Genomic DNA, 25,841 nt, shown 5'->3' with positions numbered 1-25,841 from the left:
GGATTCAGATTTGATGGAGGAGGGACTTTGATGGAGGGCTTTGAAAAGGGTTTGGGTGGCCAGGCAGGAGTGAGTTGGAAAAGTGAAGTCTAGGGGGCAGCTTAGGTGATGGAAGACCCAGCTGAGAATTACCTTGGCCATATCAGTTGTTTCAATACGGACTGGAAGGTGAGAGACTTGATCATGGATGCAAGCATCTGAGTAGCAGTGTCCATGGCAGTCATGAGGCCCCTCGGTTGGGAGATGACAAGAAACGCAGCAGTGCAGTTATTATTGTGACGAGTGTCTTCCCAAAGGTCTGAACGCCTATCCCAGCATAAGAGTACTATCAATAGGGTGATGCAATAGCAAGGACTCCAAGATGCATGTTGTGACTTGGTATTACAGATGGTAGCACATTGTCGAGTGGTCTCATGAGCCTCCTAACTTCAATCCGCAATTATCCATTTTCCTAAGAGACCCTTTCTCGATTGCTCCCTTAATCATATCATCTCATAACCATTGTACATCTGTATAACTTTTCTACTGTAACAGTAGGAATATTTTCTGAAGGGACCTTGTAAATGCGAGCATGCGTGACTTGAGCAGTAGGACTACAGAAGGTAATATGTTCCAGATTCTCTAAACTGAAAAAATATCGGAATGGCCTTCAAGCTTCTACACCTTCAGCTTTCAACTCACTGCCATCACCAGAACCGAGATATTCCATTGATAGCCGGAGCTACACCACTGCATGAACAGGATTCGAATGTAGCTTATTCCCCGTCCAAACCAACAATGGTATCTGCCACGTGTAAGAGCCATCACACGGTTGGACAATTTCTTGCTTTTAAAGAACAGAAAGGGGTAGACCTGGGTCCACACACCCAACCCCATTTGCAACGCATGAACCACAACAATCAGAAGGTCTCCAATGCTCTGTGCGAATGCATCCAGGTTCCCAAATTTTTGGTCTCAATGAAAGAGAGTACTCCACCATATATTTCTGAAACTGTATGCACTAATGAGGCATGATGAACTGCTTCCATATCGCCCAAGCACCATAATGAGGTTGTGAGATCTTGTCATCCGCTCAAGAAAACTAACCCATCAACCATCTTACCATGGACTCCCCAGTTCAGTCTTGTCCCAGCTTCAACCATTTTTCTAAAATACCCAACTACATCAACACCTTCCTGACCTTGGAAGTGAACAATCAATCTCTCCTTCAAGCCTTGAGTGGACCGTGTGCACAGTTGGTTGTGTGAGGCTTCGAAAATGCAAGCACTTCTTACTGAAACACTTGGGGGACTGTGACGATGGTCATATTGATGTTTTGTCTTTGGCCAGTTTGCCAGAGAGGAAACAGAGACATGATAAAGACCCTAGCAGGCATCTATTGATTTTCAAACCAAGAACAAACCAGAAGGATGTGCACAGTCTAAGCACTCTCGAGAGAGGTGGGTACCAAAAAAACAGAGAGTGAACAACAAAAACAGAGCATGGATAGAGAAAATAAAATGAAATGACAAATCATCGAACGAAGCCCTGTTTCATGCTCTAATCAACGGGCTTAAACAGGCAAGTGAAACCAAACACATTTTAAATAGAAATAAAAGCATGATTGGGCATCTCACAGGGGAACCAAAACAGAGCCAAAGAAATAGGGCCAATACCAGACATAAAATACATTAAAAAAAATAGCCTCAGATTCCACAAACATGCGCAACATCTAATGTCCACAATCAAGCATCCAAATGAACCCAAAATCAGCAGGAGGTAGGACAGAACAATGTGAAGTAGAGAAATATGAAGCATGCTGTAATCATACCTGGACAAAACCGGCGAGCTCCTCCTCTGCTTCTTCTTCAGTTCCAAATTTTCTTGCTCCAGCTCTTTCTTCTTCCTTTTCTGATTCTCCCCCTTTTTTTTTTCTCTGCAGCTCCCTACCTTTCTTCTCCCCTCTGTTCAGCTCTCTTCTCTTAAGCTCCTCTCCCCAGCTCTCTGTTTTTCCTACTGTTCTTCTTCTTCTCCTAGCCTCTTCTCAGTTCTCTGTTTCCGCCCTCTCAGATTTCTTGCTGCCCCAATCCCACTCCCCAGGGCCTCTGAATCCTACTGCCACTTGTCACATCCTGGTTTCCTACATAAAAGGTCCTCGCCAGCCTGCTGCCCAAAACCTCCTAAAAGGCACTAAAAAAGGTGGTCCAAAATATCTCCTAGACCAAAAATTAGGGTCTCCACTTATACATTTTCAAGTTTTTTTATTTGTAATTTAATTTGTATATTAATTTCATTTATCTATACCCTCATATAACGACTTAAATTTCACCCATATATTCAACTGTCCAAAATTTTTCACTCTGACAATTACCACTACAATACATTAGCATTTTCCAAATATATAAATGAATTGTACTCATTCATGCAATTGATAAAATAATAATAATAATAAATAAATAAATAAAAATTCTCTTTATTTTAATACAACAATTGAGATTATTATGCTACAAATTGAGTATTTAAAGAGTAGCCAACTTCTACCCAATATCGTAATCTAAAAACACAAAGTGATTTGAATTAACTATCTTTTAGTGATCTTTAATTGAGTTAAGGTGGATTCCCATTTTCTTCAAGTTTCATTACTATACCTAACTTTTATGTGATCCTAGACAAGACACAACAAGCTTCTACATATGGAAATTTGTAATACTTTTGAATAAACCCATTTCTATACTTAAATTTTGGTAAGCCTAATTTGATAAACCTCTTTCCATACCTAAATTTTGGTAAGCCTAATTTGATAAACCTCTTTCCATACCTAAATTTTGGCAAGCCTAATTTGATCATCTAGGGCTTAGTAGATATTGTTTTCATGAAAATATGATCATCAAATGATGGATGTTTAAAACATTATGATAATGTAGACCAAATTTGTGTAGACGGTGATAATAATAAAATTAAGCATCTCTCTGGAAAACTCTTTCAATAATTTGTCATTCTCAAATGTCTATGATATTAGTGGAATAAAAAATAAAAATATAAAATAAAACTCTTCTTGTTTAAATATTTTTCCATGTTTAATCTATCATAAAAAATTCAAGTGGAAGTCGTCGTTTATTTATAATAGTACCAATATTATGAAATCCATGACAAAGAACACTAATAGGAAGAAAAAATTAAGAAAACAAAAATGGAAAATACATAAGATACATAATGATTTAATAGTTCAACTTAAAAGCCTATATCCATGAGAATGAAGAACAACTTTTACTATTATTTTAGCATATTGCACTTCTAGAGCTCCCAAATTCTAAAGTCTAAATATCCTTTTAAAATAAAAAAAGAAAAAAAAGACTCTTTTTTAGTCAAAATTAAACCTCTTCCTATATTTTTCTCTTAATTATATATAAATATTTTATATAAAAAAATTAATTATTTAAGTATTATTTATATATTATATATATAATAAAACTCCTAAGTAATTGGATTTTTTTTTTATGATAATTAATAGGAGAGTCTTATGGAAATATTTATCACAATAGAAAATTTTGTAAGTTATAACTTGACTCAAATTCTCAAGTTTTAAATAAAATTGATAAGTTTTTATATCATTTTGCTTTACGCCCTTGATGGACCTTCCATAGTACTTAGATGTAGGAACAATTTTAATATATAGTCAAGTCTATTAAACTTTCCATTGCAATGATCTCTTTGGGTGTTTGTTAACACTTTGGCATAAGCAACAAATCTAGTCTCTTGTTTTTCCTTTTTCCTTTTTCCTTCATGAATGAACACTATTCAACATTAATCACGATAAGTGACTTTCAGTAATATTTATTGTGATTTGATACTTCATCAAATCTGAGCAAGGCATCTCTCTTTGTTATCAAAGTTGGGTCCATCAGAGTTATTAAACTTAATTAGGTCCTTCTACAATTCCAAATTCATGCCACCATCTTTTATCAGCCCTATGCACTACTATATATGTCAGGCTTGATCACCATTGCTGAAGACGTAACCAAGGCATGCTCATTGAACCTCATACATGGTATGTCCTCTTTTTTTTGTCTATTTCTCTTGCTATTTCTCTTTATGTTATGAGCCAGTTTAGTTGTATTTTGTTTAGTACTTCTGAAATTCCTCAAGCCCTTAGCACAACAAATTGGTATAAAAATTATCATCTTCACACACAAGATGCAATTCAAAACATGGGCTTTAAAATTGTGCTATTATACCTCGTGTAGTAATTTACTTCTCAGATGCTGTTGAAAGCATTTTGCAAAGATTATTCTTTCATTTATACTTGAGTTTGAGAAGTGAGACTTCGATCTTCTTTGATGGTAGATGATATTAGAGAATAAGAGCATCAACATTAAAAAAATTTGAATTTATATTAAACATATATCATTTTTACAATACCATAAAATCAAATTTATATTAAAGGTGTTTTTTGAATAAACATATTCCATAATTTTCATATCAGTCATACAATGAAAAAAGAAATTGAATTTACATTGAAGATGTCTCTACAGTTTCACAAAATTGAATTTATACTAAATATGTCTTTCAAAGAAACATATTCCATAATTTTTATATTAGTAACCTATCGAACAAATTAAATTTATACTAAAAGTGACTTTTGAAGGAAAATCTTTCAATATAAATTTAATTTTATAAAATTATGGAATATATCTTTTGGAAAGACACTTTTAATATAAATTCAATTATTTCAATGAATAATTGATACAAGAATTGTTGGAGTTCTCTATTCAAAGACATCTTTAATATAAATTTAATTTTGTAAAATTATAAAAAGTGTCTTTTAAGAAGACATCTTTAGTATAAATTTAATTTTTTCACTATGCAATTGATATGAAAATTATGAAAAGTGTTTATTTAAAAAACATTTTTAATATAAATTAGATTTTATAAAATTGTAAAAAGTCTATTGAAGAGACATTTTTAATGTAAATTCAAAATTTTTTTAAGTGTGTGATTGATATAAAAATTGTGAAAGATGTCTCTTCAAAAAATACCTTGAATGTAAATTCAATTTTTTTGAACATGTATTATTGATATAAAAATGATGGAAGGTGTTTTTTTAAGAGACATCTTTCAAAGTGACAAAAAAAGTCTTAAATTTAAAAATATTTTTCAATGTACTGTATTTTTTAAAATTAATTTTAAATTCACCATACAATTATAAAAAAAAAATCCTAGTTTTGATGGTTGATTTGGATTCATTCTTTTTACCTAGAAGGCGAAGACCATCGCTCATTGACAACAGCCTACATAGATTGCAAATTCACTTGACGAACTTTCTCATCTCCAAGCCCACATCGTCCCACAACCAAGCATGTCTGCTTTCGCAACTGCAGCTCTCTTAGTCCTCCTTGGAGCCTTGTACTCCTTCATCCATCGCCGCCGTACCGCCTCAGTTAATGGCCCGAAACTCCCACCGGGTCCTTGGGCATTACCAATTATTGGTAACCTCCACATGTTGGGCAACCTTCCCCACCGCAACCTCAGTCGCCTAGCCAGAAAGTATGGTCCCATCATGTCTATGCGCCTTGGGTATGTCCCAACTATCGTAGTCTCATCGCCGGAGGCTGCCGAGCTATTCCTCAAGACCCACGATGCAGTGTTTGCTAGCAGGCCCAAAATCCAAGCCTCAGAGTACTTGTCCTATGGGGGGAAGGGCATGGCTTTTGCTGAGTATGGTCCATATTGGCGCAATGCCCGGAAACTCTGTACGTTGGAGCTTCTTACCAAGGTGAAAATTGATTCTTTTGCGGCAATGAGGAAGGAGGAGCTGGGGGTGTTGGTGCAGTCACTGAAACAAATGGCAGCGGCTCGGGAAGTGGTGAATATTAGTAAAAAGGTAGGTGAACTAATTGAAGACATGACGCATAGAATGCTATTTGGGCGCTGTAAGGATTATCAGAGGGCTGACTTGAAGGCGCTTGTGCAAGAAACATTGATCTTGGTAGGAGCTTTCAATATAGCAGATTATGTGCCCTTTCTGGGGGCCCTCGATCTTCAGGTAGTTCTCACCCTTTCTATTTACAGTTTCACAGATATTCTAAGAAGCGTTTTGTTTAAAAAATATTTTTTTTCAAATAAAAATTAGGTGTTTGATGAAATTTAGAAAACATTTTTAAAAATCTAAAAAATTATTTGTATGATTCCAAAATCGCTTTTAGTGTTTTCTGAATTATAGGCTGCCTTTTGGTGAATCATATTGGCTCACAAGGAGATACAAGATTTATTTTCATTTTTTTAATGCAATATTTTCTTTGAGTAGCATTATAAAAAAAAAAAAAAATTGTATGGCAGCCTATAAATACAAAAAAGCTTATATAATATTTTTGAATTATCATATGATATTTTAGTCATGCTAAATTTATTGAGCTAAGGATCCATTAGAATACAAACCAATACTTTTAGGTTACTCATATAATTTGAAAAGTAACTGACAAATTTTAAATTTCTCATTTTTAGGGTTTGAAAAGGCGTATGAAGGCAATTAGTGGAGCTGTTGACCATATTTTAGAAAAGATCATTGATGAGCATAAACAAGACGCTAGCGAAAATCAGGGAAACCATAATGATTTTGTTGATGTGATGCTATCACTGATGAATGAGACGAAAAACTTTCATCAAGAGCCATCATATTTAATTAAATAAGAAAATCTTAAAGGAATCGTATGGGACATAATTGTTGGTGCAATTGACACTTCAGCTACCACCATTGAATGGTTACTTTCTGAATTGTTTAGACATCCAAGAGTTATGAGGCAACTTCAAGAAGAATTAGAGAATGTGATTGGAATGGAACGAATGGTAGAAGAGGTTGATTTGGCAAATCTAGTTTATTTATACATGGTATTGAAAGAGGGTTTAAGACTACATCCTGCTGGACCATTGCTTCTCCCACATGAGTCCATCGAGGATATTACTCTAAATGGATATTACATACCTAAGAAGTCACAAATTATCATCAATGCATGGGCAATTGGAAGAGATCCTAATATATGGTCCAATAATGTTGAAGACTTTTTTCCTGAGAGGTTCATTGGTAGCAATATAGATTTTCAAGGGAAGGATTTTCAGTTCATTCCATTTGGATCAGGTCGTCGAAAATGTCCTGGAATGCATTTAGGTCTAATAAACATTCGGCTTGTGTTAGCTCAATTAGTACATTGTTTTGATTGGAAACTACCTAATGGCATGTTACCTAGTGAGTTGGATATGAGCGAGGAATTTGGTTTGGCATTGCCAAGGGCCACTCACTTACATGCTCTTCCTACTTATCGACTTCTTCCCAAAGTTTAATGAGAGTGTCTTATTGAACATTTCAATTGATTTTGTTTTTAAGATTGTATTATTATATATGTTTTCTCTTGAGATATTTCAGTAATATATTGCTCGTTAAGTTTATTATAGCTCAAATAACAGTTATAATTTATGATTTATATATTATTCTTGAAAGTATATTTATATCTTAGATGTACATATGAATCGCCTCTCATTTCATATAGAATTTAAAAAGGTCTGAAAAGAAAGAAAGAGAGAGAAAGATCTTTGGTATTACAAACTTTAAAGACAAGAGTCATGTTTAAATTTACTTCATTAGCACTCCTCTTCACTATATCGAAAAAAGATAAGGAAAGACTTACATGAAATTTTTTGAGAAATTCACTTTTTTTATAAAGAAAATTAATGACATAAACTATGGTTTTAGGCTTTTAGTATTAAGTTATGCACCAATTTAGATGTTTTAGGGAGTGCATGGAAGTTTTTATAAAGTGGAATTTTCATGTGTTTCTAGTAATGAAGTTTTGATTAATGGAATGTTTGAATGTCCAAAGTTTTGACTTCGATTGGTCAAAGTATGTGGAGTATGAAGGTGGCTATTTTTTTCTTTTTCTTTTTTAATGAGGATGTATTTGAAATACAAAAATAGAACATGGAAGTGGAAAAAAAATTCATTCTCTTCATTATTCATTATTATTTTGGATCGAGAATATAACAAAAAAATTATTTTCATAAAATTTATACCATGTAATAATCTACTTCTAATATTGTCTTTCCTAGTCACATTTTTTTTTTCATACCTGCTTATGAAATGCACCCAAAAGGTAGAGTGCATTGAAAAAGAAAATGAGAGAAAGACTCAAGTTGGGTTTTCAAAATGAAATTTAAAGCCTAAAGATGGATTTTTGAGAGGGACATGTGGACTTGTTTGAGGAAAATTATGAAATATTATTAAGAATTGGAAAATTAAAACTAGCTACTATTAAAAATTAGAAGAAAAAAAATTATAAAAACAAATTGATAAAATGATGGCTTATGTGCCTCATAAAGAAAAGATTTCAAAGGTCAAGAATTAAAAACGAAATGAAAAATAATATGAATCTTAAGTTTGAATGATGATTTTTTTATACCTTTCTTTTGTTCTTCATTTTAATTCCATTTTCATATCTTTTGAGTAGTAGATTAGGTTGCAGAAAAGTCGATCTTGGACCTTTCTTGTGTCCATAAAATGACAATCAAATTTTATGTGATTAAGGATTTATTCAACTTATTGTAAGTTGGACCTATTTCTATTTTTAATTAGAATGTCATACTTTAATGCTTAGAAATTAGAGTTCATAAATCCCTTTAAGGGTATCTCAAGTCCAAAATGGAGAAAGTAATTTTGACTTAGAGATAATCATTATTGAGCTTGCAATGAGATGTCGCCTAATGACTTGGATATGTGTGAGAAATTTGGCTTATCAATACCAAGGGCTAGTCATTTAATACAAAAACAAATGTTTTTATGTTTCATTTTCTCTAGAAAATATGTAAGTCTAATTTTGATTTAAAAAAAAAGAAAAGAAGAAAACAATCATTTTTAAATTCCCAACGCGTGCTTAGGCCTAGGATCAGGAAGCTTGGAGTTAAATATATTTGACCCCAAGCCAGCTAGCACTAAGTAAACAACAGTCTGAGCGCAGCTGTAAACCAAGCCAAGAACACATTTTATATGCCTAGTTATGTGATTTAAAAGTAGGCAAGAGGCCGCCTCATAAACTGTGGTCAGTTAAATAAAAGTGATATGGACGAACCAATTTAATAAGAATAATATTTTTTTAATATAAATTTTTTTCCATTAATATCAATATATAAGTTCCATTTACAATATCGAACCATATTTTTTTCATACCTACCAAAAGAACATCATTAATTAGTTAGTGTCACATATTGTGGACCCTACCTTGCGATACATGCGTTCCCACTCAAATGGCACGACTCGTTTTTATTTGAAAAAATAATAATTTATTGAAAAGTTTTTGGAGTCGCTACTTATTTTTGTTTTTTTTTAAAAAAAAAAATAAAATAAAAAAGAAAAACACTAAATGTTATTACGAAAGAAAAACAGGTGTATGAAAAATCAAATTTAGGTTCGAGGTCAAGTTACCTATAAGGGAATGTACGATAATAAATCATAATACCCTTTTAAGCCCTAAAAATTAGGTTTCTACTAATTAGTTAAAGCAAGTATGACAATTAATCGAAAAATCGTGAGTGTCAAACAATGATTAAATAATAAAACAAGTCATGCATGATAACGGATAAATAAATAAATATGATTAGGTACAATGCATACCTTAATTGCAAGTTGAATGCTATCATAAGAGACAAGATTAGTGTACAAATACAAATTAATAGCATGCATGTCAAAGTAGGGCAAAGTCAATCAAACAATCGATCACAAATGTTAGGTCCCACCAATGCTCAATTTATTTTATATGAATTAATTATCTAGGATTTCATTATGTTCGGAGGATAGAATTTAATTCATACTTAATAAAAAATATTTTAAAAAACAAGGAAAATTGTGAAAAATGTTTGCTGAAGAGAAAATGACAACAAATAATTTATTAAAATCGGATTTTTGGTGATCTAAAACTCTAAGAATGAATAAAAAATAAAATAAAATAAATAAAAAACTGAAGAGTTAAATTTATTTGAAAATTAAAATTTTAAAAAAATAATAATAATTTTTGAAAGCAAAGGTGAAGAAAAAGAAGATGAGGCACGTGTGCTTTACGGATTGTATGCCGAAGGTGGCGTGTAGCTAGAAGTAGACCCAGGGAAGTGGAGGTTGGCTTCAGTTGCAGGCTGTATCTGATCTTTATTTCCAGTTGTGATGCTTGAGGTGGCCCAACAAGCTTCTTTCTTGATGCTCACGTATGTACCCAAGATAGCATACGGCTAGTGCATGGAGCTGGGACTTGGCATTCACACTAGAGATCTCAAACAGTTGATCATGCCTTAAACGTCTGCCTCAAGACTACAACCAATCTTCCCTGCTTCAGTTTATGCCCATGAGCTTGTGCACTTGAAGGGACTGATGCAGAGGGTCCCTCAAGCAAATTTTCAACATGGTATTTTTTAGCCTTGACAGGTGAACATGACAACAGGCCTTGTGAATACAACAGTGAACAGCACAGTATACAGTGATGGTCAGCTTGCCGTGTATGAGATCCCCCAGATTCTCCTTTCACAAGGTATCCTCAGCCCTCAAGCACCAGCATCAGCTCCTCTACCTCCAAAGCCTAAGAAGGCTTCTCCTCTTAATTCACATGCTCCTTCAACCTCGACCACCGTCTCTGTTGACTCTTGTGAAGCGACAGGTCTGCCCCACTATGCACCAATTATGGTATCCATTGGAGTGGCTGTTGTTGCGGCATTACCCTTATGCATATGAGCTGAGGGGTTGATTGATGAATGAGCATGGTACGATGTTGCGTACAGTGTGCCTAAACATTTTCTACTTCCTCCGTGACCTTTGGGGGAACTCCATCATCAGAAATCACGGGGAATGCATGGGGTGACTCAGAAGTGTACCACTCAACTATGGGAATATCATCAATGCCCAGATTTTTAAGAACAATATACCCTCAATCAAGACGGGGTTTTGTTTTACAGCATAATCATCTTCCCATAGTCAACATATGTAGCGTTCCAGTTTATGATGGTGCATCACGAACACTTTGAGCAATTGCAGGGAAAGCCTTAGAGAGCCCGAACTGTTCTGGAAAACAAAGGCTTGAACTCTGCATGGTATTTGATACCCGAAGCAATGCATTTAGGATCTACAGTGGAAGAAATCGGAACGCCTGAAGGTCCACGGGGGGTGATGAGTTTGATGGGTATGAAGGTTGGGAGGATGGTGAGCTGGTCATAAGGCTTTAGGCGTGGAGTAGTTTGGCTTGGGATTCAGATTTGATGGTGGAGGGACTTTGATGGGGGGCTTTGAAAAGGGTTTGGGTGGCCAGGCAGGAGTGAGTTGGAAAAGTGAGGTCTAGGGGGCAGCTTAGGTGATGGAAGACCCAGCTGAGAATTACCTTGGCCATATCAGTTGTTTCAATACGGACTGGAAGGTGAGAGACTTGATCGTGGATGCAAGCATCTGAGTAGCAGTGTCCATGGCAGTCATGAGGCCCCTCAGTTGGGAGATGACAAGAAACGCAGCAGTGCAGTTATTATTGTGACGAGTGTCTTCCCAAAGGTCTGAACACCTATCCCAGCATAAGAGTATCAATAGGGTGATGCAATAGCAAGGACTCCAAGATGCATGTTGTGACTTGGTATTACAGATGGTAGCACATTGTCGAGTGGTCTCATGAGCCTCCTAACTTCAATCCGCAATTATCCATTTTCCTAAGAGACCCTTTCTCGATTGGTCCCTTAATCATATCATCTCATAACCATTGTACATCTGTATAACTCTTCTACTGTAACAGTAGGAATATTTTCTGAAGGGACCTTGTAAATGCGAGCATGCGTGACTTGAGCAGTAGGAGTACAGAAGGTAATATGTTCCAGATTCTCTAAACTGAAAAAATATCGGAATGGCCTTCAAGCTTCTACACCTTCAGCTTTCAACTCACTGCCATCACCAGAACCGAGATATTCCATTGATAGCCGGAGCTACACCACTGCATGAACAGGATTCGAATGTAGCTTATTCCCCGTCCAAACCAACAATGGTATATGCCACGTGTAAGAGCCATCACACGGTTTGGACAATTTCTTGCTTTTAAAGAACAGAAAGGGGTAGACCTGGGTCCACACACCCAACCCCATTTGCAACTCATGAACCACAACAATCAGAAGGTCTCCAATGCTCTGTGCGAATGCATCCAGATTCCCAAATTTTTGGTCTCAATGAAAGAGAGTACTCCACCATATATTTCTGAAACTGTATGCGCTAATGAGGCATGATGAACTGCTTCCACATCGCCCAAGCACCATAATGAGGTTGTGAGATCTTGTCATCCGCTCAAGAAAACTAACCCGGCCATCAACCATCTTACCACGGACTCCCCGGTTCAGTCTTGACCCAGCTTCAACCATTTTTCTAAAATACCCAACTACATCAACACCTTCCTGACCTTGGAAGTGAACAATCAATCTCTCCTTTAAGCCTTGAGTGGACCGTGTGCACAGTTGGTTGTGTGAGACTTCGAAAATGCAAGCACTTCTTACTGAAACACTTGGGGGACTGTGGCGATGGTCATATTGATGTTTTGTCTTTGACCAGTTTGCCAGACAGGAAACAGAGACATGATAAAGACCCTAGCAGGCATCTATTGATTTTCAAACCAAGAACAAACCAGAAGGATGTGCACAGTCTAAGCACTCTCGAGAGAGGTGGGTACCAAAAAAACAGAGCATGGATAGAGAAAATAAAATGAAATGACAAATCATCGAACGAAGCCCTGTTTCATGCTCTAATCAACGGGCTTAAACAGGTGAGTGAAACCAAACACATTTTAAATAGAAATAAAAGCATGATTGGGCATCTCACAGGGGAACCAAAACAGAGCCAAAGAAATAGGGCCAATACCAGACATAAAATACATTAAAAAAAATAGTCTCAGATTCCACAAACATGCGCAACATCTAATGTCCACAATCAAGCATCGAAATGAACCCAAAATCAGCAGGAGGTAGGACAGAACAATGTGAAGTAGACAGTGATAATAATAAAATTAAGCATCTATGTCAATAATTTGTGGTTCTCAAATGTGTATGATATTAGTGGAATAAGGAATAAAAATATAAAATAAAACTCTTCTTGTTTAAATATTTTTTCATGTTTAATCTATCATAAAAAAAATTAAGTGGAAGTCATCATTTATTTATAATAGTACCAATATTATGAAATCCATGACAAAGAACAATAATAGGAAGAAAAAATTAAGAAAACAAAAATAGAGAATTCATAAAATACACAATGATAATAGGAGAGTCTTGTGAAAAAAATTATCACAATAGAAAAATATGTAAGTTATAACTTGACTCAAATTCTCAAGTTTTAAATAAAATTGGTAAGTTTTTATATCATTTTGCTTTACGCCCTTAATGGACCTTCCATAGTACTTAGATGTAGGAACAATTTTAATATATAGTCGAGTCTATTAAACTTTCCATTGCAATGATCTCTTTCGGTGTTTGTCAACACTTTGGCATAAGCAACAAATCTAGTCTCTTGTTTTTCCTTTTTCCTTTTTCCTTTTTCCTTTTTTGTTCATGAATGAACACTATTCAACATTAATCACGATAAGTGATTTTCAGTAATATTTATTGTGATTTGATATTTCATCAAATCTGAGCAAGGCATCTATCTTTGTTATCAAAGTTGGGTCCATCAGAGTTATTAAACTTAATTAGGTCGACCTTCTACAATTCCAAATACTTGCCACCATCTTTTATTAGCCCTATGCACTACTATATATGTCAGGCTTGTATCATCACTTTCTTACACCAATCAGCCCCTTCCCACAACCAACCTATGTTTCCTTTCACAATTGGCCTTCTTCTCCTCCTCCTTGGAGCCTTGTTCTCATTCATCCATCTCCGGCCACTCACCGGGAAACTACCACCTGGTCCTTGGGCACTACCCATTATTGGCAACCTCCACATGTTGGGGAACCTTCCTCAGCGCAACCTCAGCCTCCTGGCCAAGAAGTATGGTTCCATCATGTCTATGCGCCTCGGGTACGTTCCAGCTACTGTAGTCTCATCGCCTGAAGTTCCAAGCTATTCCTCAAAACTCATGATATTGTGTTCGGGAGTCGTCCTACAATACAAGCCTCGGAGTATTTGACTTATGGTAGCTAGGGCATGGTTTTTTGCAACTACGGTCCATATTGGCGCAATGTCAGGAAACTGTGTACAATGGAGCTTCTCAGCAGGGAGAAAATTGATTCTTTTGCAGCGATGAGGAGGGAGGAGCTAGGGTTGATGGTGCAATCACTTAAAGAAATGGGCGAGGCACGTCAGGTGGTTAACCTCAGTGACACGGTGATTGAACTCATTGAACACATGACGCACAAAATGGTTTTTGGGCATAGCAAAATTGAGAGAATCCAGTTGAAAGCGCTTACACGAGGCGTTGAACTTGGCAGGAGCTTTCAATATAGCGGATTACGTGCGCTTGCTAGGGGCTGTAAGAATTTTATGTGGCTCATGCTTTATATTATTATGTAATATTTATTTAAATATTTAAGTATTATGATTTAATAAATAACAAAACTAAAATGATCACTCTTCGATAAGTTAGTTTCTTAAATTAAAGACATTTTAATAGAAAGTACACTTCTAATCCTATAAGGAAACTAGTCCTCCCTCCACCCTATAAAATAAGTATTATATTCCATCAATAATACACATAAGAGAAAATTTAAGGGTGAAGGGATTAAAAGAGAGACACAATTTCTATTATATTTATTGTTTGGTCTTTTCAAGAATTTTTTCAAAAAATTCCTTACGAATTAAAAGCATGTCTTCTCTTAATAATGTGACTATGAAAATGATATTATTTTAAAAACCTTGGCCATTATGATTTGTGCAAAATAAGGACTTGATTTACATAATTATAGAATTAGGGTTATGATTGTTTTGCAAGAATCATGATTATGATTATTCAGTAGAAATTAGGGTTATTATTGTTTTACATAAATAAAAAAACCCTAACATACACTTGACCTTACTTGATTAATTTCTCATGCTATTTATTGTTATTATTTTTAGAAATGTTGGGATGCATTACAGTAAAATGGAAAAACAATCATAAAAATCAATCATTTTTGAGACAATTTCTCTATCCTACAAGACACCTCATCAAACCAACCCACCCGAAAAAACCTAATCCTAATCTCTTCATCTTCTTCTACCTCACTTTTCTCCCTTCTTGTTGTAGTATGTGGCTCATATTGAGTAAAAGATATATGGAGAAAAATTGGTAAATGTTGGAGCAAAGCGAAGTGACGATATTTGTCATTTAAACTTGTATTTTTATTGTTGAAGGCGAACGATAAGTTGGGAGGGTGCGGGTCAGGGGTAACTCTTTTTATCTATTCCAATATTGAATTCTTGAGATCCATGCTATTTAGGAGATTCTTCAATTCTTTGTAATAATGAGAATTACTAAAATTATGTTATGAAATTGCATCAAATTAGTCAAATAAAGTAAATAAAATAGGAGTTGAAAACACACTTTGAATTGTCTTGATTATATTCTAATCCCCGTAATGCTTATTATTGATATGTAATGCTTATTATACACTTCTATGTTATTGTTTGTCAACTAACTTCCTTGTTTTATGGAATCACTTAGCACGCTGTTAAGATATGTCTTCTTCTTATTTTGATTATCAATTTATTAAATGCACATGATTCTTGAGTAATTTGTAATTGAGCATTGATACATTCCATTAATTTTAATTTGGTTTCCTGATCAATTGTCATAATTAACTGAATTTAATTAATTGAGACTTAAGACTTTAGGGCTTGGAGGGCACTATACATCTTTTTATAGATAACCTCACCCCTGATTTAGACTTGGTTTTTAGAAGACACATTTTTCCAAATTAAGAGTCAATTTTAAAGGTTTTATTTATTATTTTGTTTTCCTTTAAAAATAATAAAATAAATGACAACTCCAATTTTTTAATATATAAAAATTAGTTTTTCACTAAAAAAAAAAAAAAAGTGAGTATGGCCATCGAGTGAAGAGGTACATGGAAAAAATAGTCCCCACAATTAAAAGAAAAAAATTATTTTTTTATTTTTAAAAATAGAAAATAAAAAAGAATTGACTTCATTTTGCAACTATTTTTTAAAACAAAAAAATAGTTTTCCATTCTTAAAACAAGAAAATAAGTTTTTTTTTCTTTAAAACATATTTTAGTCATTTGCAATTACTTTATGAAGATTGTTTTAAAAGAAAATTATAAAAATGTAGAAAATAATTGAAAATAAAAGACTAGAAATAAAAATTATTTAAAAAAGAGATTAAGAACATTTAGAGTTCAAAAAAAAACTTTTGTTCCACAAAACATTGAAGAATACTTTTTAGAAACTATTTTTCAAAATCGTGTTCAAAAACATTTTCCAAAAACAATTCATATATATTTATTTGTTTTTACTTATTTTATGATGATTATTTTAAAAAAATAAAAGTATAAATATGAAGAATAATTGAAAACAAAATATCATCTATGAAATTTATTTTTAAAAAAATATTGGAAAACAAAGAAAATAAGTAGAAAGCATTTCAAATACTATTGTTATAGAAAACATGAGAAAACTATTTTGAAAAATTGTTCTCAAATTTTATTTTTTGAGAATTGATTTTTAAAACATTCTCAACTGCGCTCAATCTTCCATTTTATCATTATATTTTCAAATAATTTCCTTTTACAATTTCTCTCAACACCTTTTTCCTCTCTCACCCTCTTTTATTTCACAACCTTATCTCTCAAGATTTATATTTTATAATTGTTAGAAAAAACTATTATCATAAATATGTTCATTTAATTTTTTTTTGAAATAGAAAAATGAGATTAATTATTTCTCCTAAAAATATGAAAACAAGAATAGCTATAATTTAAATCATATAATCATTTCTTTAATTAAAGGCTAATTTTATATTAAAATAAAGTAATTATTTAAATATTTAATATCCACATTTTACTTTCACCATAATGTAATAATTTAATTTATCGACAATTAAATATTATCTTTGAAAACTCAAAATGCCTTTTTGAAACTTGTTATTTTTCTTTCAAGCACAAATAAATAAACAAATAAATATAAAAAATCCCATGGCATATATGTGGAGAATAAACTAATGATTGTCTAGGTGAAAGATTTTGAGTATTTATATGGGATATCATCCCACAAGTGTTGGAAATACAAACTTTTGACTTTTCTTAAAATTGGTATCATCACATTCAGCAAAACCCTTTATTCCTGACAATCATGATAGTTGGGTAGATGTTCTGTATTAATGCTAAATGTAAGAAATTCTTAAGTTGCATTTGGATTTTGGAAATGGAGGAAAAACCAGAAGGAAAATATTTTTTTTCTTATATTTTTTTTTTTAGCTTTATTTGCTTCTAAAAATATTCTTAAATATTTTTAATTATATAATTTTTATTTTTTTTAATATTATATTTTACAAGATTCATGTGACTTAATTAGTCTTTCATGTATTTAACTAGGATCCATCCAAGGATGTTGATACTCTCTCATTATTATTCTTTTATCCTTAGGGCTTTGTTTTTTATAACTGTTTTCCAACATAACAAATAAAAAGGAAAATATGTTTAACCATAGAAAATGGGTATTTTTAAAAACAAAAAAATATAACCTTTTTAAAAAATATCTTTTAATTCATTTTACTTGTCTTTTAAGAACAGATTTAAAAAATAATTATACAAACATTTAGAATATATTTTAGAGTTATTCTAGAAAACGTTTTTAACATTTCTAACATTTGAATGATAAAAATTCAAAAACTCTTCATAGAATCACTATTAAACGGGTTTTTAGAATAATTAAAAATCATTAAACATAAAAATTATTTTTAAAATGTATTTAAAAATATCAAATACATGTTAAAAACATTTTAAATTTTTAAATAAATTTTTATTTTATAAAATATCATAAAACAATCTTAAAAAACTATTCTAAAAAATGGTTGTTACCACACAAACCCTATCTCTCATTATGTTATTTTACAATAATATCTATAAAAATGTTTATCTATGAGTACAAGTCATAGAATGTCTTGGATGTCCATCTCATGTCAATTGTTAATAGGGGCCTTCTTCAACAAGGTCTTTTACCTTTTTCATGTCTCTTATAAGCTATCGTGGTCTTTCACCCCTCTCCCTCTTTTTTTTTTTTTTTTTTCAAATTGAATCCATTCCTTCCGATGTGAGTAACCACTCATAATTAAGAAACCATATGTGGATCAAGTATATGGAAGAAGGAATTGAATTTTGTAGTCATCCCTTCCCTCTATCTAAATTTTTTAAAAACTTATATAAAATATATTTTAAAAAAAAGGTGAAATTTGTCGAATATTTGATTTGAGAAAGTTTTAAATGATTACAATGAAAATAAAATAGGGAAGAAATAATAAAAAAAATAAGTAAAAATAAATGAAAATAATTAAAATAATATTCTCAAAACACTAACCAATAAATAATTGAAAATAATTAAAGTAATGAAGGTGGGAGAGAGAATGAATTTAATTAAAAAAATGGAAATTAATATATGAAAAAGTAAAATATTTTCACTTTTTTCTATTAAAATAAAATTATCGGCTATATGACTTAAGACTTTCTTTAAGAAATTCAAAAACAACAAACAGACGAATAATTTCCTTCCACGCGGTAGAGCAACTCCTCGTTCATTTCTCTGCCCCATCCGGAAACTGCCATGTCTTTTCACTTGCTGACATTTTTCCACACTCTAATCCTTCCCTTAACATCACCCAATAGATTGACTTGGAAGGTAGAGGGAGACCAAGTCTTTTGGGCGAATTGGACCGCGGATGAGAAGAGAAAAAGCCAGCAGACTGTACTTTCTTCTTCTTCTTCTTCTGGTTCTGCGTTGGCTCTGATCATCTTCTGATCCATATTGATGCAGAGAGATATGGAGTTCGGGCAGTCTCCCCAGCTCAAAGGGGTTGTTATAATCACTCTTCCACCACCTGATAATCCTTCTCTTGGGAAAACCATTACCGCTTTCACGCTCTCTGATCCACCACTTGACCGTCCCCACCACACCCATCAACAACTTCAGCGCCAACAACACCAGGAAGAGGAGGAGGAAGAAGAAGAAGAAGAAGAAGAACCCCATCAGCTCCCAAGTCCATCGCCCCCGAACCCTGCGCTCCAGTTCTCTGTCAGAAAACTCTCTCTTGGTAACCCAAGAATCCTTATGGGGTTTCTGGGTGTCTCTCTTTTTGTGTTTCTTTTGTGGAATTTTGCATCTTCAAGCCCCCTTGTTGAATTGCGCCGCAAAAACGATGATCGCGAACCCACTTCTTTTATCTTGCCTTTGTATCCCAAATTGGGTTCTCGATCACTAGGGGATTTGGAGCTCAAATTGGGGAAGTTTGTGGACTTTCATGTAAATGATATGAAGCCCGGAGGGATCAACAAATTGGCTACTTCTGTCTCTGCTTTCGATTCATCTACCATTTTCCCTGTTAGGGGCGACGTTTATCCAAATGGGTATGTGTGAATGTTGTTATTGCTTCATTCAATTACTGTTTCTTTGATGTTAGAATACTGGTTTATAGGAGTGGTATTATGGGTGTTATGTTAATATATGAACCACACTGCACTGAAGCAATCTAACTTTATTTCTGGTTTTCTTGCTGATCATGGTTAATGTCTGGGGAGGCAATTTTTGGTAGCTTTGTTTTATGTTTTGACACAATTATTAGTATCCGATTTTGTTCTTCTATTTGAAGGTACTGTTTGGAATCAATGAAGTAATGTATATCTACTTCTGCTTTTTCTTATTTGTTTCATCAATCAAAGTTGGAGCTCTCCCTTAATGGCTTATAGTTTGGGGGTGATCATGAAATCCTGAATTGGCCGTTTGAATCGGATTGGCCTCAATTTCTATTAAGCCATAAATTCTTGGTGTTTCAATCTATGTTCCTTTTTATTTCTTCCTCTTTTCACAACACCTTCTACCTGAACTGTATGGATTCTTCAAGGTATAGGTCACATCTTCGTTGCACATTGTAACCATCTTCACCATGTCTGATCTTCTTGCTTCTTTTATCCAGTTGGTCTTCTTCCCAACATCTCATAAATTTACTCAGTATTAGTCCTGTCATTTCTTTTATTGCCATCTTTGATCTAAATGATTTAATTTTTAATTGATAGGAAACGCAACTGAAATGTCTATTTAGCAGCTTCCATGGTATTCTCAATTGTAGATTTTGAACATTCCGCATTAATGGCCATAGAAGCAGCTATATAGGAAAGAGCAAGCTTTCCAAATATTATCTTCACCTTGTTATGCATGAGTTGAAATCCTCTCATGCTCACCAATAAGAACTTTTGATAAAATTAAAAATAAAATAAAATAAAACTGACACAAAATGGTTTTACTTTAATTGGAATGCCAAAAATCTGCTCCCAAATTCTGAATCCACCATTTGGGTCTTAGCTACTCTCACCAAACCACTTTTTGGATTGAGTTTGAATCCATCACTCTAGTGAATAGGTAAGGTTTCTCAGTTTAAAAGTATGTTATGCTTGTCTGAATCATATTGGTTTACCTTTTCATAGTGAATTCACTGGCCAAAAGTTTTGTTATTTCAGCCATCACCTTCATGTGCCTTTACTTTTTCTTAGTGAATTCATTGGCCAAAAGTTTTGTTATTCCAGCCATCATGTTCATGTGCCTTACAATATTACATTTCTGATCATGTGATGTCAATGGCGATGCTAATTAAAATTTTAATCTTTTGTTCAGCTTATATTTCACACACATTTTTGTTGGGAGTCCTCCAAGACGTTATTTTCTTGACATGGATACCGGCAGTGACTTAACATGGATTCAGTGTGATGCTCCATGCACTAGCTGTGCCAAGGTAATGCTTAAGACTATTAAAAGTTCTTCAGTGCTGTAAAATGTTAAATTATATTGACCTTTATTATATTTTTCTGACATCATCAACTGAATAAACTAAATTGGCATCTCTTTTTTCCCTTTTCTGATTTTCTATTATGTTTTTGGGGCCTTTAGATGTAACTTCTTTTCTTGACCCAAAACAATTTTGATGTTCAAAATGTTAATATTGAAGTTCTTGTTTTCCTTAAAAAGTTACTTGGCTGTGGCCACAAATTTGAGGACAAGCATATTTTACAGATTATCAGCCACCTTTGGATTTCATGGGAAGACAACTGTATTTAACTTTCCTTTGAACTCTTTTTGAAAAGATTGGATCTTGTGATTCTTTTTCATAGGAAAAACCATGGTTTTTTCTCAGAAAACATCTAGTGGAGAAAAGAACCTGGTCCCTTATGATATATTAATCCTTGATTTGTAATCCCAAAAAAAAAGATGGAGAACATTTTTCTCTGAGCACATGTGTAAGAGTATACCTTTTTAAGTTGAAGGACAAAATGGCCCTTTTGTTGGAAAAATATATATGCATTATGGGGAGGTTGATAATCTAATGTTCAATTTACCCCTTTTTTCCACATAGGTGCCATGGAGTCACACTTTTTTTTTTCTTTTTAAAACATCAAAGCCACATAATGAAGATGTGGTTGCATGATCTAACCACAATGCATCTTCTTTTAAATTTAATTTTCATAGGAGGGCCTATCTGGTATGATAGTTTGCCCAAAAGGACCTTTTTCACCTTTGACTCCTTTCTTCTTCTTTTCTTGTTTATATAAAGGATGTGTTTATATTAACAAAAGAGAAACCAAACCCCCCACCACACTTGAGCGACAATACAAGACTAGCATGCAGAGGAGGGGAAAAACTGGCTTTCCTGCCAAAAAAATATTTAATATTTAAAATGTTTTTAAATATTTAAAATTCTAACATTTTATTCAATATGTTGAGATTAGATCATCAATGCTCTAATGGAAACATCTTTTGTAGGGACCAAATCCTTTGTACAAGCCCAAAAAAGGCAACTTAGTACCGTTGAAGGACTCATTGTGTGTAGAAGTTCAGAGAAACCTAAAGACAGGATATTGTGAGACTTGTGAACAGTGTGACTATGAGATAGAATATGCAGATCATAGCTCCTCAATGGGTGTTCTTGCAAGTGATGATCTTCATCTAATGCTTGCAAATGGATCACTGACCAAGTTAGGCATTATGTTCGGGTAACTCTTTTTATCTTTGTGCCTACTGCATGTTGCCTTTTCCATTTGTTAATACTGGATTGCTGAATGATCTAAATTACACAAAAAGCTGACTTTTGCTTTGTTTGCTTGTAAGGTGTGCATATGATCAACAAGGCTTACTTTTAAACTCTCTGGCAAAGACTGATGGAATCCTTGGACTTAGCAAAGCTAAAGTTAGCTTACCTTCTCAATTGGCAAGCCAAAGGATCATTAACAATGTGCTCGGTCACTGCCTTACCAGTGATGCAACTGGTGGTGGATATATGTTCTTAGGTGATGACTTTGTACCCTACTGGGGTATGGCATGGGTACCCATGCTTAACAGCCATTCCCCGTGAGTATGGATTCATTGAGATTTTATTGCTTTCTTTTTTTCCTTTTGGGTTACTTCAGGCTTCTCATGGGTTTTTCTTATTATTGAAAAAAATAGTTTCATGGCAGGAATTTTATCCTTCAACGCTATAGCTTGCAGCGATCAGCATTTTCTGCCATAATCTTTTCCAAGAAATGTCCAACTTCCTGTTTACTTTTGACAGTTTTTTTTTTTTCTTGAAAACCACCAAATGGGAAAATGTTCTTGTCAGGGTAAAACAAAGGAAGCGTAGACACCATAATTGTTTTAATTTTAACCAACCTTGTAGCTATCACCTTCCCTGCTCAAGGAGCAAATCCCTTTTTGTCATTTTTCCCTTTGAAACAAATTCAGGTCGATAAAAATGGATTCTGGTGATGTCATTTCCAAGGAACTGCATCTATTGAAGCGCTCACAAAATTTGTTACTCCAGTCCAATCTCTATTCAATTTGATAAAGAGATGAAAAATGCATATTTTTTTGTCATTTCATTGATTTTCTTGAATCTTGTACTTTGTACAGAGCCTTATCCTGTATTCTAATGCTTCTTTACACATTTATTAAGGAATTAGTTTTTGTTTAATTATATTTCCTGTTTTCATCCATACAGAAATTATCACTCACAGATTATGAAAATAAGTCATGGAAGCAGGCAGCTTAGCTTAGGCAGGCAGGATGGTAGAACAGAACGGGTAGTTTTTGATACCGGCAGTTCTTACACATACTTTCCAAAAGAAGCATATTATGCTTTAGTTGCTTCTGTAAGTAGTCTAATCCTCAGCCGCATGAAAAGATCATGAATTATTTCTTCACAAGCGGTTTTACTGGTCTTGCTGATTATTTAATGACCACTGATGCAGCTTAAAGATGTTTCTGATGAAGGGCTCATCCAAGATGGGTCAGATCCTACATTGCCTGTTTGTTGGCGAGCTAAATTTCCAATAAGGTATGATAGCAAAACACAGATAATGATTGGTCAGGCCACACTTACGATCCTATTCAAATGATAATTACATTTTTTTTGGGATATAATTTTCTATTGTTTCTATTGTAAGGTTCTGTTTTGTAGCGTCTTCCTTGAGGAACTACTCCTTATCACCTCTAGAATGACTGCTGGTAGCTTATTTTAGACATCCTAACTGGAGGATGACAAATTGACAATTGAAGTTAAAATGCAGTATGACTGTAAATTAATACTTGTTTCATCTTTTGCGAGGGTTCTTTTAAGCTTCTTCCTGAAGGGAAGTGTCACATACTGTTTTAAAGAAATTAATTAAACATGAAGCCATGACTAGGTTAGCGTTTCAAAAAGTGTTTTTCTCACTTAGGAAGTGAAAAAAGCAATAAAAGCAAAAGAATTGCAATCTGAAGATCATCCCAAGTAAGAGAACAGTGAAAAGAAATTTGATAACCATATACTTTGAAAGAAATATTTAGTTACCACTACTACCATCACATTGGCACCATCAGCAACACTACATATGTTAGACTTCAACAATAAACTTCTTTTCCATAGCCAAGGCCATCTTTATGATCTCCACCATTGTTGGACTACTACTGACACTTCTACTACTACTGCCTGTTCTGATGCATCCACCAATTTTCCTTTACTGTTACTAAAAATTGTATTTGTCAAACCCAAAATGAGGACAAGCTCATATCCCAAACATTTGATGTCCTTTGTAAGCAATTTTCTATCCCTGAGTATTGATTTTGTATTTGGAACCACTTTTAGCTTAGGAATGCCTTGTGTTTCTAGTACAGATAGTTTTGTCCTACTTTTGATCATAAGTATATGAAGGAAGAATTTCTCGTCTCTCTGTCTACTTATTTCATGACAATGAATTGTTCGTTTCTAATCCCACAAAAGAAAGTTAAACTTTTTTGGGGAAGAGATTTTTACATTTGATTATTGGACTGAACGTGTAAATTGCTCTTGTAATATAGAAGCACCTTAGTTATTGAACTAAGGACAAAATGTCAAAAGTGGGTGGTAATTTCCATTTTTGAGTTTATTCGAGCAAAGTTGACAGAAGTCTTAACTTTTAAGTTTCCCCCTTAAATCATTTTGCAATTGTTAGGGTTAATTTTAAAAATCTGTCAAAAAAATTTGTTAAAGCCTATGAGACTGTATCCGCATGCATGCAGATCTGTGATAGATGTGAAGCAGTTCTTCCAGCCTCTAACCCTTCAGTTTAGGAGCAAATGGTGGATTGTCTCCACAAAATTCCGGATTCCTCCAGAAGGCTACTTGATAATAAGTGTAAGGACTTTCTTGCTCTTGTGCATCGGTTTCTTTTAGGTGTTCCAATACAAGGTTTGATATTGCAAAGCAACTATATCATATCATATCATATGATTCCTTGTACTCCAGAATAAAGGCAATGTGTGCTTGGGTATCCTTGATGGAAGCAATGTGCATGATGGATCCACAATTATACTTGGAGGTACGTCATTATTCATTAAAACCTAGTTAGTTTTTAATCATCTTGCCTTTGGTGTGCATGCTTTTGCCTACATTGTTGCCATTATCCGTCGGGATCTTTGGTTGTGGATGACTCCCACTAGAAAATATGATTAAATGATTATCAAAACGCCCTTGAGATTTCTTCTTTCGGTCCGCAACCAACTAACTTGTCTAATCTTTGCAGACATCTCATTGCGGGGAAAATTGGTGGTGTACGACAATGTGAACCAGAAAATTGGGTGGGCACAGTCCACTTGTGTGAAGCCACAAAAAATTAAAAGCCTTCCATTCTTCTGACGAGAGTTTGTAGGTAACATGGGAAGAATACAGTATAGCCTATAGATTCGGTTCCTTCTTTGTACATATCCAGCTGACTACCTCTGCGTTTTTGTGGTGAATCCCTCCATACTTACATACGATACTATATGTATATAAGACAAGCAAATATATAAGTTTTGAGACAAATGTTTTTTTCTTTTTCCCGTTTTATGACTATAAATTGTAAGGTTTGCAGGATATTCGACTTCTATGTAATAATTATTTTCACACCTTGACGAGCCACACCCCCTCTCTTGATGATATCGTAAGCATAGTAAGATATTATATTTATTGGAATTGGAATTTGGTATATTAGATTTGATGTTTGATTAGTAAATGTTTTTATTATTTTTTCATTAATAGTATTTAAGGTTACAATATTTAAACTTTGTAAATAAAAAATTATTATACATTATTTTGTTGAATATATGAAAATATTCTGACCATAATATTAAATATTATATCCAACAATATTATA

The 25,841-nt window shown here is 33.8% G+C and overlaps 1 protein-coding gene and 1 pseudogene across 1 annotated transcript; both read left to right on the top strand.

Annotated features, from left to right (window-relative positions):
* Nucleotides 1–3,741: 3,741 nt before the first annotated feature.
* On the top strand, nt 3,742–7,340 carry LOC100249139 (cytochrome P450 CYP736A12-like; annotated as a pseudogene).
* A 6,402-nt stretch (nt 7,341–13,742) lies between these two features.
* Nucleotides 13,743–25,593, top strand: LOC100261096 (aspartyl protease APCB1). The gene is made up of 9 exons (XM_010665282.3): nt 13,743–19,571; nt 20,833–20,950; nt 21,976–22,205; nt 22,321–22,560; nt 23,189–23,339; nt 23,439–23,524; nt 24,727–24,841; nt 24,953–25,025; nt 25,230–25,593. The coding sequence occupies exons 1-9, from the start codon at nt 18,976–18,978 to the stop codon at nt 25,340–25,342; spliced, it is 1,722 nt and encodes a 573-aa protein (XP_010663584.1). The 5' UTR covers nt 13,743–18,975; the 3' UTR covers nt 25,343–25,593.
* The last annotated feature ends 248 nt before the right edge of the window (nt 25,594–25,841 follow it).

The sequence above is a fragment of the Vitis vinifera genome, chromosome 17, assembly GCF_030704535.1.
Source record: "Vitis vinifera cultivar Pinot Noir 40024 chromosome 17, ASM3070453v1".
Lineage (NCBI taxonomy): Eukaryota > Viridiplantae > Streptophyta > Magnoliopsida > Vitales > Vitaceae > Vitis > Vitis vinifera.
The sequence above is the reverse complement of the archived record's forward strand: the minus strand, read 5'-3'. Positions and strand labels throughout refer to the sequence as shown.

Excerpts from the sequence above, each read along its gene's own strand:
- LOC100261096 (XM_010665282.3), top strand. The coding sequence starts at position 18,976 with ATGCAGAGAGATATGGAGTTCGGGCAGTCTCCCCAGCTCAAAGGGGTT. Across the intron at positions 20,951-21,975 it reads CATGCACTAGCTGTGCCAAG|GGACCAAATCCTTTGTACAA; the intron begins GTAATGCTTAAG and ends CATCTTTTGTAG. Across the intron at positions 24,842-24,952 it reads AAGGCTACTTGATAATAAGT|AATAAAGGCAATGTGTGCTT; the intron begins GTAAGGACTTTC and ends CTTGTACTCCAG.